Source organism: Myzus persicae, unplaced genomic scaffold, assembly GCF_001856785.1.
Source record: "Myzus persicae strain clone G006 unplaced genomic scaffold, MPER_G0061.0, whole genome shotgun sequence".
Taxonomy (NCBI): Eukaryota; Metazoa; Arthropoda; class Insecta; order Hemiptera; family Aphididae; genus Myzus; species Myzus persicae.
The window spans coordinates 49,353-65,354 of record NW_019101980.1 but is presented as its reverse complement, the minus strand read 5'-3'; the positions used below and the strand labels follow the sequence as shown (position 1 = coordinate 65,354).

At 31.9% G+C, this 16,002-nt stretch overlaps 1 protein-coding gene across 1 annotated transcript; it reads right to left on the bottom strand.

The window, feature by feature from the left end:
* Positions 1–5,136: 5,136 nt before the first annotated feature.
* On the bottom strand, positions 5,137–15,128 carry LOC111030889 (N-acetylgalactosamine kinase). Its single transcript, XM_022310598.1, has 9 exons — positions 14,942–15,128; positions 10,289–10,591; positions 10,003–10,216; positions 9,041–9,149; positions 8,308–8,465; positions 7,594–7,734; positions 7,405–7,519; positions 6,653–6,842; positions 5,137–5,636 (listed from the first exon to the last, which is right to left on the bottom strand). Exons 2-9 carry the CDS (start codon positions 10,582–10,584, stop codon positions 5,414–5,416), a joined length of 1,446 nt encoding a protein of 481 aa, XP_022166290.1. The 5' UTR covers positions 10,585–10,591; positions 14,942–15,128; the 3' UTR covers positions 5,137–5,413.
* Positions 15,129–16,002: the final 874 nt, after the last annotated feature.

Sequence of the window (16,002 nt, the reverse complement as noted above, 5' to 3'; positions counted from 1 at the left end):
AGGTGGCAGGTACCTACGCACAATAATGCGTACCTTAGGATTACAGTGTTACGTAATTGCGTCTATCTTTATAATATATACCTATACACCGTAAAGATATTTGTACCAATATACCTGATATAAGTTACATAAATTTAGTGTTTTAACTTAATCAGAGTTCGGTTATTGGTTTAATAACAGCTTTATGGATCAATCTATAGACATACAGATAAAAATTAATAAATAAATAATTGTTTCTAGGGGGTTGAGTGAAGATATTATGCCTACGGAAGCATTCGCTCGGTTCGTCGGACCAGAAAATCTTAAATCCTCCATTCTTCGCCATGAACAGATCATCCGGGGGAACACATCGTCAGTTTGACGGTCAAAGAACTTAAGAACAACAACGCATGAATGAGTTTCGTGAAGAGTAGTACTTTCTTATGGTTGATTCGATATGGAATTGTGGACGTTATCTGACCGCTTAGCCATTACCTACCCATCCATATAAAATCCAAATACCACCACTCACTCATTCACTCATTCATAGCTACGTATCAAAATTTACAAAACGTACGAACATGAAATTTGGAATAGTGTGGTTCATCAAAGGCTCTCGATGTGCAATAATAGAATAATATTTAGTTCAATTCACAGATATCTATACAAATTTCATGGAGTCTTTTATTTTAAAATCCAACGAAAGTCCTAATATTTTGTTCACCAACAATTGCATTTACCTGCCATTATGATAAAGTCTCATAATATGTGACCCCACTGCATTGGGATAGGTTCGAGTTGTCGGTAAATGCAGAAGTGCACCACGTGGTTTTATATGATCTGCGATATACATAGTGCAGTTCACTATTATAGTATTATTGACGGTAGTATTACACAAAATGATGAATATGCTAACACACATTTTCTGCGTCGTATAGCTAGCCTGCACTTCGGCGACACCCGGCCTATACCCGACCTTTTCGCCGTTGCTATCTCCGTCGACGACACCACCGACCAAATACAATTTTATGATACTTAGTATATTATATTATAATATTACACATCGATAGGTTTTTCTCGAAACTACGTTACAGCAATTTCGATTTCGACGTGTCAACGCATGCCATACACATTTCTCACACGATACGAATGCATAATATACCGTGCACTGACATTGAACTACACTTCAACACTATTGTACATACGTATATATAATATTAAATATGTGTGCAACGAGATTTGTTTGATATTATTTCGTTGGGTCAAGGAACCCATAACGGTCCGTCAGCATATCAGTCGTAGCCGCCACCGATGGAAATCTCAAAACTTTTACGTACTTGTATATATTATCAGTGTGTTTTTGCGCAGCAGCATATTATAGCACCTCGGTAAGCAAAATGTGTGTGAAGTTTTTTTATTCATTTTTCATTATTAATATCAGTATGCGGCGGTGGTATATATTATTATATTAATATTACTAGATGTATACACCTAGGTATATTATTTGACGGGGGAATTAAATTTCATTGCGCGTTGACATTTACTACGCTTCGCCGGGCAAATGATCCGACTAGATCCGATGCAAAGACGTAATAATAATAATGAATACGATTTTAAATAACTCGCAATAACGATCGCATCGTATTCGAATATACCACGAACGATGACGACGTTTTTGATATTGACTTTGATGTGAAAATAACGCGCAAATTGTGTTACAAAATAGGGTGTTATTGTACAGACCCACTACAGTACTACACTGTCCGTTGACATTAAAATTACATAAAAATAAAAATTACTAATAATGACAATATCGCATATTATGTGATACGTGTCAATACGAAAGACGTTCTTTTTCAGTTATTTGCGCTGGCAAATAAGACGTGTACCTACTACGAATAACTTATACTATACTAAGGTACCTTTTTTTCCTTGTTATCGAGAACCAGAGGAGGAACTGGTGTTGGCACTGCTTCTCCTCCGGTCACAATCGTTTATTGTGCAAAAAAAAAGTAGTTTTATAGCAATAGGCATCCTGGGATGTACCTTCAGGATTACGTTTTTGTTTTGGATTTACGAATTTCTGATGACAGGTACATGTTTATTGATTGGGGGTGGGGTGTACTGGAATGTTCGTATTTTAAAAGTGAAATTGCTGTACTGGACGAATTTCTATGTACAGTACATAGGTATTATATTTCGTTTGTTCTCACGGATGTGTCTCGTTAGTCGTTACTGGAAACATGTATTTACTTGTGGTTCTGAAATCGTTCCAAATCAGTAGTGTAACATGGAGTAATTTTATTTAATTTTTTTGCGGGGGGGGGGGGGAATAATAAATATTTTTTACTTATTGTACTTAAAAATATAGTGTGGTTAGGAGGTGACACCGAAATTCTTCAATTCGAATAGTTTACCAATAATAAACCTATAGGTACAGGACCTATGTAGGTATATGTAAACAACCTAATATAAGTATAATAAATTGCACCCGGCACTTTTTGATTTCTAAAATTGGTACCTATAGTAATTTGAACCCATTATAGTATCTTAGTGACCTTTTGAATTAATCTATTTTGGACACCATTACACATTTATTGGTATAAAAGTCAAACGCTTAATGCTACAATCATTGTATTCAGTAAAATTATAATAATATTATCGATATCAATGATTTTAAGTAATATTCGTGCAACTCCGTGGAATATTAATATGTGAAAATGATGTCCCATTACTAGTGCAAAAAATACTTAATATATAATTACTATGTACTCCAAATAGTCCAAAGGTTACTTACCTTATAAAAATGTTTCAAAATAGTCTTATATAATACCTTATAAATTATTTAACTAAAAAATGAAATAATCTACTCTTGGTGTCCCATGAACAATGGTGAATACAAGTTAGAGTAGAAATAATATTACTTCGAAAAACTTCTGGGTAAAATGTATTACACAGAAACGGATACCTCAAAATAGTCAAAATGTTTTGATGGGCGCAATTTGCAATGTTCTCCCAAATCGTTTATCTGACGCAGTGTTTCCCAACCTTTTTACTTCCACGGACCACTTCAACAATATTTTAAAGGTCGCGGATTACCTCAATTTTACAAAAACTAGGAAGACATTTTTTTTAGGCTTATTAACAAATATAATACAGTTCCTCAATAAGTCGTAATGTTTTTCACTGATCTAACGTTTATGTATATTGAACATATTTTATAGCAACTAACAAGTCCTCAAAGTTTTGTATAATTAGTAAATATGTATTAAATTAATACAAATGAGTAAAATTAGTAAAAATTTAAGTGACAAAGTAGTAACTACAAATCTGCAATTGTATCATACTGATCATACATTAACCGATAATTTGATCCAACAATAACAGTATATGCTTTTGCTATCATGTCACTCATATCCTTTCTGTGAAATTTTTATGTTGAACACTTAAACGTTATCACTATTTTAAATTTAGCTACAAAACTAATACAATACATATCATACGTATTTTTAGATTTTTAATTTTAAAATTGTGGTGTGAAATAATTTCAGATGTATATATGAAAACATTGGCACAATTTTTCAAATAACTTTTAAAAATGGCACACCTATGAACGTTTACAGGTAACAGTTCTTGTTTTTTTTTTTAGTACTTTTGCACGTAGCTTTGCCAATTTTCCTGAAAAATTTGGCAAAATCCAAAAAATACCAATTCTAAAGTTCCACGTGTCTAATTTCTCACCTACGAGCATTATATTTGTACGACAGTAACATTATAGGTACCCATAATGTCACTAATGACAACACTGTTTTAGCTTCACAAACAATTATTTTGTGCTATAAAATATAATATACAAATAATAATAGGTATTATAGTTACCAATTATTCATTTATCATTAATACCTACTTCAATAAAATTTAAATACAAGATAAAACTAAATTATATCCGTGCTCGGAGTTAAAACAGAAAAATAATTAGTCTTTCTATTCAAAACTTACATACCTACCTATAATCCAAAATGATATTTACAATCGTAGAAATAATTAATTTAAAATAGTATTATTCACATTATTCCTGAATAGATCGTGGACCTCCATTAAATTACAGCGCAATTAAATAATTATTTTTGATGCTGCAAAAAGTACAGCTGTCTTATTCGCTGTACAATCTATTTGTTCGATAAAGATTTCAATATAAATATTTTTTCCAGTGAATCAAATTTTAAATTTCCTTGTAAATCATAATAACAATAAAAAGAAAAGGTTAGGTATTGAAAAATACAAAGCAATTATATAAATGTCATTCCTCTCACCACTTGTAATCTACACAACTGCTGATATGTTGCTCAATTGAGTGTAGTGTGTAAGTAATTTTTTTAATGATAAATATCAATAAATCGTTGCATTTATATGAAATTATTCTTAATTAAGTATTCAAATATAGCTCGGCTTACTGAAAATAAAGTGTGCCATTAATTCTCGGAGGTCAAAAATAAAATTTATATATAAATAAATAATAGATAGTATAATTAAATACCACAGTGCGATGTTGTAGCATACAGTTGAATGATGTACGCGAGTTAAATTAGAAAATAAAACATAGAACGCTCTATACAAATAAACACGAAAAAGACAAATAGACGAGGCCAGACTGAACCGGGTATTCTAAAGTGTTGTAGCACTGTAGCAGTAGACTGAGCCTGTGTAGATAAATTCGGTTCAATGTTATTTAATTTTAGTGATATCGTTTAATAGAATTTAATCATAATTAATATCGCAATAATGTGACTAGTTTATTTACAGAGGTCTTACAAGAGTCCTGGACCAGTGGCGTATCCAAGAAAGCGAGTCTTTGCAAAATTAGAAGGCAGATAAAAATGTTAGTATAAAATAGTTTTTGACCCATTAATATCATAGTAGAACACTGAACTGAATACCTCTCAATCAGTCACAAGCAGTTATGGAACTAGTGTACAGCTAACAATCTTAAACCAACCAACTGTATCAATAATTGTTTTCTAAAAATAATATTCTAATATTACATCAGGTTTATTGTGTGTTTACTGCCAACAGTCGGGTCGTTGTACCTACTATTTGCTTCCAAAGAAAGGACTTAAGTATTCAGACTCGATAGTATAATATTAAGAACTTGGCGTATCCAATCCAATTTTTTTTTATTTGCTTTAATAAATTACTTATACTTTGAACACTGATTGACCGAAGTGAAAATAATTATAAAATAACAAAAACAACAAAACAGTACAACAATTTTCATATACTTATGTACATATACATAATTATTAAAACGTTATTTAATAAACCGTCAAATCTATGATTGTTACCACGATAAAAATAAACTATTTTATTGGAAAAATGTACGATTTGATTATAGACCAAATAATGTGCTATGCAGAATAAATTGTCTGAGTGTGTCTCATAAGTGCACCAGAGCCGGAAGTTGGTCGGTGATTTTGTCACTGATGGAAGTGGGCTTGACGTGAACGCAGCAAGCACCTTCAGAAGGACTCGTTGCAAACACCAGTTCATCGATGCGTTTACCACATGTCTCTCTATTCGAGTAGTATTGATCCCTTATAGATCTCACGAATCCTTCGGCGCCATCTGACGGTACCATGACCACGACGCATCCACCCCAACTGAAAAGTACCAAAAAAATGTACATTAGTGTTTGTCTGCGGTGACTGTAAATTCGGAACAATAAGTATACCGGGATAATGTGACTACAGTTCTTATGTGGTTTATGATATTTAAACGATTTAAGTTTTGTCAATTTTAGAATAATGTTGATACACACATAAAAAAACATTATAAAACGATTAAATTAAATCAAGGATTTATTATTAGGCAAACACACTCTTTAACAGACGTATTAACCCTCAAAAATGAATATTTTCTTTTAATTATCTGATAAATTGTGCATAATTATGTTTATTGTGTATTGAATTCTTAGAAACAAAAGTGTTGTATAAATATTATAATAGAAATAATTTCATATTTCACATTTTATTATTATGTATGTTGTATAATATTATCTATAGTGTCAAAAAATGACAGTGGTCTGGCTAAACACTTGCTGACAATAAAGAATTAAGTGACGACATTTATGAAATAACCTATACCTAATGAATATGTTCAAATGCTTAGAAATAATATTAAAAATAAAGTATTCTTATAAAATTCATAAATATTAGTCGTACTGTGTTCCAAATATGTTAAGAATACGGTTGTCTTAAACTATCGAGATATTTATATACGAGTACATTGTATATGTATTTAATACATAATATATGATATATTATACATACGTAATCTGAGCAAACTATATCACACCAGTAAATTGATTTTTTAACTCATACTTTCATAAATTATTTTTTAAAATGTATATTTATTCGTCTCAAATGCTAAGGTTATATGGAATTTCTAAAATAATATACATTACAATTAAAGTTTTATATAAACATTTTTTAAATGGGATACACCTTATGGTTTAAGTTTTGTTATTACATGTGATCAAATCTATGTTTATTTGCAATATTTTCTGGATCAGGTTCGTCTCTTTGAGTAGTTTGGGAGGATCCGATGTCATCTCTGAGCTATAAATTGTTTTATCTACGAGTTTATTATGTGATTAATATACAAATACAATATATACCCGGCACCGGTGAGCTTGCATCCGTAAGCGCCTTCCAGTTTGCAGAGTGCCACCAACTCCTCCAGGTCCGGATGACTGCACTGATACAGGTATCGCAGTGACGAATGACTGTCGTCCATCAGTCTGCCGAGATCCGACGCTGCTCCAGAGGTCTCACACAGCCTGCAGAACTCTTCCATCCGCTTGGCCTCTGTAAGAAAAGACAAATTATAGTTACCTAGTAAAAATTAAACTCCGTTCGTGATAACGAAAATTTCAATTTATTTTTGATTATTTATATTGGAAATATATTGTTTAATCTGTTATCACTTTTTTTTTAAATACATAATTTACAATCTGCAAAATGAAAAGTAAATTTGTTGCTTGGAACAAATAAAAAAACATAACGGCGTGAGACACTACTTCAATTATAGCTGTTAATTAACTATACCCACAAAAGCGAGTGTAATGGAGTGCTTTGTAAAATATTTTTATTTAGTGACTATTGTTGTACCACATTTTTTACTTATTTCTGTTGTTTATTATTTGGGATTTTTCTTACATTTTATCGTACAAAAACTATAGGTACATACTATTTGTAATGGATTATTCAAAATTTAAATTTGATTCATGTGTTTCAACATTTTCAGCACATTTTCTGTCACACACAATTACTTGTTGAGAACTATTCAACGATCACTAGTTTGAGCTGATATTTCATAAGTCCATTACTACCACCGTCTATATATAAATAAAATACTTCAAATCACCACCTTCGAACACGTGCAGAGCTCTCCGGTGCAAGTGAAATTCGGTGACCTCGGTCGTGTTGGCCGTCAAACTGAGCTCGTCAAGTCGGTCTTCGGACACCGACAAGATTTCACACACCTAGATATAATTCACGGGAAAAAAGAAAAACGATCGTTCAAGTTTAATGTTATATAGACCAACTGTTGTCGTACCTCTGACTTGGAATACCCGTCGATGTGCAAGTGCTGGTGGACTAACTCGATCATTTGGTCCAGCGAGTGGTCTAAACTCTTCTGCAGCTTCGCCAGTGCGGTCATTTGCTCCCATTCAAGATTCAATTTCTTGGCGATTATCTGAAACCAGAGATCGCGATTTATTTATCGATTGATATCAAACATAAATGTTAAAATATTTAATTCAGAATCATATCAAACTATTGAAAGAAATATAATATTTTTATGTGTATCGATCTGCGTGCCTTTTCTTTAAAAACGCGTGATTAGCTGCAATAATAGATGCCGGGTACCTCCTAGTGGTTTTATCGGATCCGCTTGCCGTTTCAAAAAACACCAATTTGCGAAAGTTGAAATTCCATTTAAGACTTCATTTGAGGTTATATGTTTGTAAAATCGTGTTTGTTAAGAACTCTCAAAGTCTCGACAAGCTATACATTTATCAATAATGCGATACATTTAAAGTTTTAATATTATAAAAGATTTTGGATTAAAGGGACCATAAACAGAGTCACAAAAAGTCTAAATAAAAAGTATTTTCTTTTCGAATACATCAGTTCTCGTTTCCAATGAATTTTGTTAATTTTAAAGCTTTCACGAGTTACTAGTTGATATAAAAATGTTGATGGAATATGGCACATCATATAAATATATTGTATTGGGTTCTGGACCTTTTCCACTAGAAACATTTACCTGCGAAGCCAGTCTGCATTCCACTACCCTCGTGTTGAAGTCGTTCGATGCCGCTTTGTTCTTGACGGCCAAACTCTGAGCCACTACGAACTTGGCGTCGGCCGGAAGCCGGAATTGTTTGACCGCCAATGGATTGAAGTCGATGCGGGCCGCATAACCTACATTATATGCCGTGGAATAATAATTATAATTATAATATTAATAACAATGACAATTATAAAATATGGTTTAATATGCTACACCAAAATGTATTGCCTCCGTCTCACAAAAGTAAAACATATCAAAAACTGTTTTGCACGGTAAAGAAACGAGAAGGCTTCAGTCATAACTAAGAAACAACATTTTCACGACATAAAAAACTTTGGTTGTGAAAATATATCGTTTTTGTTTTTTTCAATATCAGAGTTATTGTTCAAGTCAGCACAGAAATAATGGGGTTGGAAACAATAAGAAATGTTTGCCTAAAAGTGATATCAAAAAAAAATAATAAAGATATTTCACAGATAATGTTCTCAACTTTATTGTACATCGATTTGAAGTCTTTATAACTAACACTATAGCCTGCATGGTTCTATCTCACGCAAACCAGTTGTTTATATGTTGTAAATTTGTAAGATGGATACAGGATACAACACATGCGGGTGTAGCGTTCTCTTAAAAAAATCATATTAAATATTATAAATTATTGAATTATATTATATAATTTAATTCGTGTTATAAAATGTTCGGTTACCTTGTTTGGCGTTCACGGCTATCGCTTGGTCCATGCCGCCGCCGGCCGTGCCGATGTATCTTTCGCATTTGGCGCTGATTTCGGCCAGCTCCAGTCTACTGATCTGCACCTAAAATTACAATACGTCATCGTAAACGTTTTGCCTACACAATACGCCGTCTTTGGAGAACTGAGTGTATGTAAATATTGATTTTTTTTATCACCGCTTCAGTCATGATATTACGTCAAATACTGAGGATGTGACACCTTTCTTTTATTTTCACACAATTATTTTTCAAACAATTGCAAATAAATAATAGTTATCAAGTTTGAGTATTAAAAAATAGTAAAACCATAATATGTACGCGTAATTATATATATTATATGGGTCATATTTATAGACTATAGATTATGTTTATATAATACTGTCGTGAAGCCTTGAGGCACGTACATTTTGATAGTTTTAGGTTTCTAAACATAAGTTTAACACTTTTGCATTAGGTATTGTGGCCGTGCGTCCATTTATTACCAGTTTACATAATCACGATTGTTGATGTTAAGATATTAATTTATTCACTATAGTTCGCACTTTACATAGTTACGATTGTTTGATTAGGAAATTTAATCACGAATGTTGATATTAAGTTAATTACTGCAATACTGCATATTGTTTAATGTTATTTAATATAGTTTCATACTATCTAAAATATACTAACAAAATATTATGGTTGCCAAATTATTTTTTAATTGATCTTGGAATTATATGGTTGATTGCTCTGTATTATAATAAGTTTTGGAAACCGGGAATTTAGCACGCTCGCAGAGTGAGCTTTCCTGACTTGTTTACATTTATAATTGCACAGCTCGAGTATTATAATAATTTCTATGTCTCGTGTTATTTTATAAAACTATTTCTATTTGCATGATACATAATTTATATATTAGGTACGTAGGTAACATACATTATTGTAATAGATACTCACTCCGTACCCGACTAGGGTGGCCATCACCGCGGCCGTCACCAGTGCACTCGAACTGCTCAATCCCGAACTCTCAGGAATGTTACCGGTGACCGCGAACAAAAAACCGACTTTTTCGACGGCTTTCAGCTGACTATCGTTCAGGTACTCTCGGGCTCCCTTCACTCCGCACAAAAAATAGTTGGACCAACTCGGATTTTTGCCCAATGACTCTGCGCTGCATTCGGATAAATCGATAATTTTTAGATCATTGAGGTAATATTTTAGTCGAATTTCGATTTGTCATTACCTAATGTCCGATATATTTTTGGAGACGTTTTCATACCGCTCCGTACACAGGTTGGTCAACTCTATGGTTTGCCGATCGGTTGTCCTCTTCGCCGCCACTACGATACACTGATCGATGGCCATCGGGAACACGGAATAGCCGCAATAGTCTACATGTTCGCCGATCAAGTTCACTCTGCCCGGTACTTTGACGTAATATTCCGGTTGAAGCGATGAGAAATTTTCACGAAAGTGTTGCTCCAACTTTTGAACCGGTACGTTAGCCGATGACGTCCCCCACACGTAATCGACTTCCATTTTCAGTCTTAAATAATAATAATGTAATATTTAAAAACAATGAAACCAAAAAAATTCAATTTTGAAGTTTTAGATTCTGAGTGGAGCCATATGAGTCCTATGATTTTACAACGATATGTGATGAGTGTGTTTTTCTTTGTGTCTACAGACATCACCGTTTGTAGCAGTAAACATGCTTCGTTTTTAACTTCAATGGTTACTCTTGTTACTTTTGCAAGAACTGGATCTAGTTGGTACTTTGGAGGGGAGGGGGCTCAAAATCCTAATACTTTTCTTAATAATGGAGAAAAATTAAAATTTTTACGCAAAACCATTTTTTGACAACATCGATAATGTTTTTTTTTATTTAACTCAAAACGAACGATCGTTGATATTTACTTGAAATATTCACCAAATGTATATAATTATTATATTAGCATTTCCCGTGCATAATAAAATGTTCAAAATATTTTGAAGCTTTTTGAGCAAATTTGTTGACATTTAAATTTGTCTGTTAAATGTCGATAAAAATTGATTAAATACTTGGAGTAGAGTTATGTAAATATATATTTATAGTCATAATATTTTTAATTTCGTTTTAAAGTTGGAATTTATTGTGTAATTTTTCATTTTATATCAAAGAATTAAAGAACATAATAAAGGATTCATAACTCCATCATAAGTTTCTACCTATAGCTACAAAAAAGTTTACTAGAAACTCGCGTTAATATTTTATGAGCGTTTGAAGTTCAAATTTGTTCGACTCGACTTTAGATATTCAACCGTAATAGCTAAGTTATTTTGTATTTATTGATATTTTATTGATGGAATCAGGGTTAGAAAAAAAACGTTTCTTCCTTGTAAAATTTGTTCAACATGATTACCAATATTTAAATTCGACAGACAGTCAACAATTCATCAGATTCCCAACATAGGTAATATTATCACAATTTAAAAATAAAACCTAACTGCAGTTCGTAGTTATCATTAGTAATTTGATTATGATATTACAATACTATGAGTCTATAACATTGAGAAACAGCGATGGAAGACAAAACGTAAACACCAATGACAATAATAACCCGTTATTACGTTACGATCGTCTTGGTTTAGAGAGAGTATATTTTAATTTATAATACATATTTCGCAGTAATAGCCTCACGACGCCACATGGAGCCCTGATCCGATGGTTTCACCGAATTATCAAACATTTCCTAGCAATAAACAACGGTATAGTTTGTGTGAGAATAATATCGTTGCCACGTGGATTATAAATTATAATATCATTATGTAACAGAATAAGCTTCTTATCAGTTCGTTTGCAAATTATTACAGAATTTCCGTGTTGGATAATGTAATAATATTATGTATTATAATATATATTTTATTAGGTAATAAATCAAAATATATGTTGCAACACAGAGCGAAAAACCTCATCAAAATTATTCACAAATATAACAATTAAACCAACAAAAGCATCGTTAACATATAAGGTCAACAAACAGTATTGTTAATATTAATGATGATATTTCGTTCTGCTGCAGGGGATAATAATATAGTATAATATAATATTATAGAAAAGTCACATGTTTATAATTATTATCCTATACGTACAAATTGTCGTATGGAGAAAAATATAATATCTAATTCAAAATAACATTACCCATTAAATTTGTGTAAATTGGGTAAATGGTAATGGGTTGTTTATTAAACGTTATATTATTATTATATAATAATAATATAAGGTTAGGTATACCTATTATTAAATCACCCGATGCTTTAACATCCCGGAAGTCCCAAACCTTAAGTTGGCTATATACTATTTGAAGGAAAATATGTTACATATTAATCAACCGTCAATTCCGGTTACTCAAAGATTACACTGATAGATTTGTTAAAAAAATGTTGTTGACACTATCAATTATGACAATATAAATGTATAATTACCGTGTTATTACACTCTGATAGTTTATGAGCTATATAGTAATGAGTAATATGAGTTTATGATTATAAGTAAAGTTGTACTATTGAAAGATTAAACTTCGATCAAGACGTATACAGTACTACAGTATATACCAATACAAACTAAAACAAATTTTGTAAGGTTCACATTCCATAAATTGTCCTAATCATCTCCGTGGCAAATTAATTAATTAAATTTATATTTTTTCAATAGTTATGTATATAGTTCAAGAAAATGTATGCCATTGAACTGGATTTTTATCATAAATAACCGTGGATAAAACAGCATTCAAACACTCGAGTCGCGGTCTCTTGTCAAGGTACTTGGGGTAGTTTGGTAATTTTTGAAGACATATAATGTTAAAATGGGTTATATAAATTGTAATACGAAATATAGGATACGACTCTATGTGGAACAGTGCGTAGATACGTTCACTTGCAAAATAATCTATCAATACAATTATTTTGTAATATTTTATGCACTGCGACTTGCAAGAAGTTAGTAAAATAATTAGTAATTACTGAATTACCTGTCGAGATAAGATAAACAAATACTCGCGTCACGCGTTATAGGTAAATAAAAATAAATTGCAGCCTGCGAAGTGCGAGGGCATACGTCTGTAATGTAATTAAATAATTCTTATCGAAACGTTATCGACAACTGTTCCATAATATTATTCTTGACAGACTGCTGCAGCACCATATAAACGCTTTTGAAACTGTTTGATTTTATTTTTCGAGAAATGTAAATAATAGGTTGAGCGAATATTAAAAAAAAAACCGAAAAATACAATTTGCATCGCTTATAATATGAATATTATAGCGTCCATGATTTGCTTGATTTATAGTGGTAATGTAATACGGATATAGCCTACGAATAGGTTATCGACATTGCTGCGTTGGCGTATTTCGATTTCGCTTCAACATACAACATAATATTACACGCGTCTTGCAGTCGGCTGTCTGTATATTATTGTAAATGTGTACCTACATTTAGCAAAGAAAATAAAACAATATGTTATAGTATATAAATATATATTTTATGCGTACATCATGTATTGCATGTAGTATGAGCGGTGATCGGACGAGGGGAACGGTAGTTATTATTTGTCGTAAAAATCGAATAACATAATTTGTCGTAAAAAAAATCACTCTAAAAACGTTGCGTACATATTATAATATTATTACGTGGAAAATTGATATACTTTCAGCATCATGAGAGCGAAATAAATTAAATAATGTCCAGTAGATTAAACGGTCGAAATAACTCAGATGTTTATCTATTATAACAATTTAATTTATATTATACTGTTATGATACATAACTTACGCGTATAACCCAACGTCTGTTAAAAAAAAACAATAACTTAACGTAAAAGTAAAGAGAATAAAAAAACAAAAACTTTTAAAACGATTTTTATATAACGAAAAAACGTAAAATGTAATACTTATATACTATTACTCTCCCCTGCAGATGACTACTTTTTATGTGCTTACTGCTTATATAAATGCTATACAATGGTATATACTGGTAGTATTATATATATATATTTTTTTATTACTAACAGTTATGAATATATTATGTACGTACGTAATATGATATGGAAACGATTAAGAAAATACGTGATTAAAGCATAAATACGTATTTTAAGTATAGGTATAAATATTGAAATATGTATAGTTAATTACTAAGGGGTTGGGGCAAAACAGTGGTCTTAAATGAAATATTTTTAACAATTTTAGACAAGAAAAACTAACATGGAAAATTCCTTAAAAAATTCACCTTCAGGTAATCATAATTATTGTTTAACATTAGGTTCAGAAAACCATTAAACTGTCATTGTATATTAGGTATTATTATATGTATATTATTCAGTAGCACAAATTATTTTTCTTTAAAATCAATTGAACGATCTTATCATTCATATTACCTATATATATTTTTATATAATTGATCATTAATGATCACATTAACATGACCGGTCGAGAACACTGCTATAATACTTCAGAGATATAATTCAACATGCAGGCGCCTTAAAAACGCATTTAGAGAAACGATTTAATAGTTTTTAAAAAATAATATTACAAAAGTCGAAACGAAATACTTTCGCACAATAATATTATATAATGTCAAATGAGACGTACAAATCGCATAATATTATACCAACTACCATCGCAATAATAATAATTACTTTAATTATTGTAGACCTGCAATGGCATTTAACTAAAAGGTATTTATAAAAGTAAAAATAAAAGGTTTAATAATACGACAATGCGTATACGATTATAGGGACGAGGACGAGTTTCGTTTGCGTACGTGGAACTCATCGCCGCCGCCGACCCTCTCCCACGCAAGTCGGTGGTTTTTGTGATAACAATAATCAGAGATAACTAATATGTATATAATATATACTCACGAGCGGGCGTCGTCGTCGTCGTCGTCGTCGTCGGGAAACGTTCGGCTCGCGTGCAGGTCGGACGTGCGCTGTACGCGGACGGCGACTACAAACAGCTGCTGCTGCTTGGCCCGCTGGAGTGCCCGCGCCGCCGTCGTCACCACCACCCGACTGACCGGCGACACGGGACGGCGGGCGGCGCGGCGCCGGGTTCAATCGACTGTCGACGACGTTTTCGTCTCCGGTCCGCGAAAAGATATTAAAATGAAAAAAAAAACCGACTATGTTTGTACCTGCGAACACGACTTTAAATAATTTTAATGGTTCTTTGCATTCGTGACCTGCAAACCACGATCATGAGATTTGAAAACGTCAAGACTTGCTTGACAATTAATATCGATGATGTGATGAGTATTGTACATATTTTGTACCTACACGAATTGGGACATTACAGTGATTTTTCTTTGGTGACATTTTGTCGTTTAGCTTAGTACTATATAATTGATCGAAAAAATAATCAACTGTTACTCTTAGGTAAATATTTTTTCTGTATCACTTTATCATATATTTTTCTTCAACTCTCCTCACTCCCTTACCAATATTATATTTTTAATTGACAACTGAGCTAAGTTAACCTAAGTAAGGCAAAATATGACTTTTTTTAAAAATTTTCTTAATTAATTCATTGGTTAAAATTTGAAAAAATTTGAAAAAATAGATAAAGAAAATATAAATAACCATTAAATATTTAAAACCGCTATTGTTTGAATTGAAAAAGAAATATTGAAATATTGATATTTTTCTTTCCTTCCCTTTTATTATAGAGTTATGTGAGGCTGTGCTTAGGGCATAGGGCATATTGATATAAAAATAAAGGGCCCCAAAGTACTCAAATTCATAAAACCTTAAATGGTTCAGGTTCAGAGTGATGCACTGATGCAGTGTATGAACGTTCAGATAATAGTATGATACTTATAGGTAATGCGTACATAATACAATCATAAAAAAATGGTATTTATATTAGGGTGGTACGTGAATACTCTTACAGTCTAATATGTATATAACTAACAATATTAGAAGAT

Coding starts and splice junctions, on each gene's coding strand:
- LOC111030889 (XM_022310598.1), bottom strand. CDS start 10,584: ATGGAAGTCGATTACGTGTGGGGGACGTCATCGGCTAACGTACCGGTT. Junction 10,217..10,288: donor AAAAATATATCGGACATTAG/GTAATGACAAAT, acceptor ATCCGAATGCAG/CGCAGAGTCATTGGGCAAAA. Junction 7,520..7,593: donor ACGGGTATTCCAAGTCAGAG/GTACGACAACAG, acceptor AATTATATCTAG/GTGTGTGAAATCTTGTCGGT.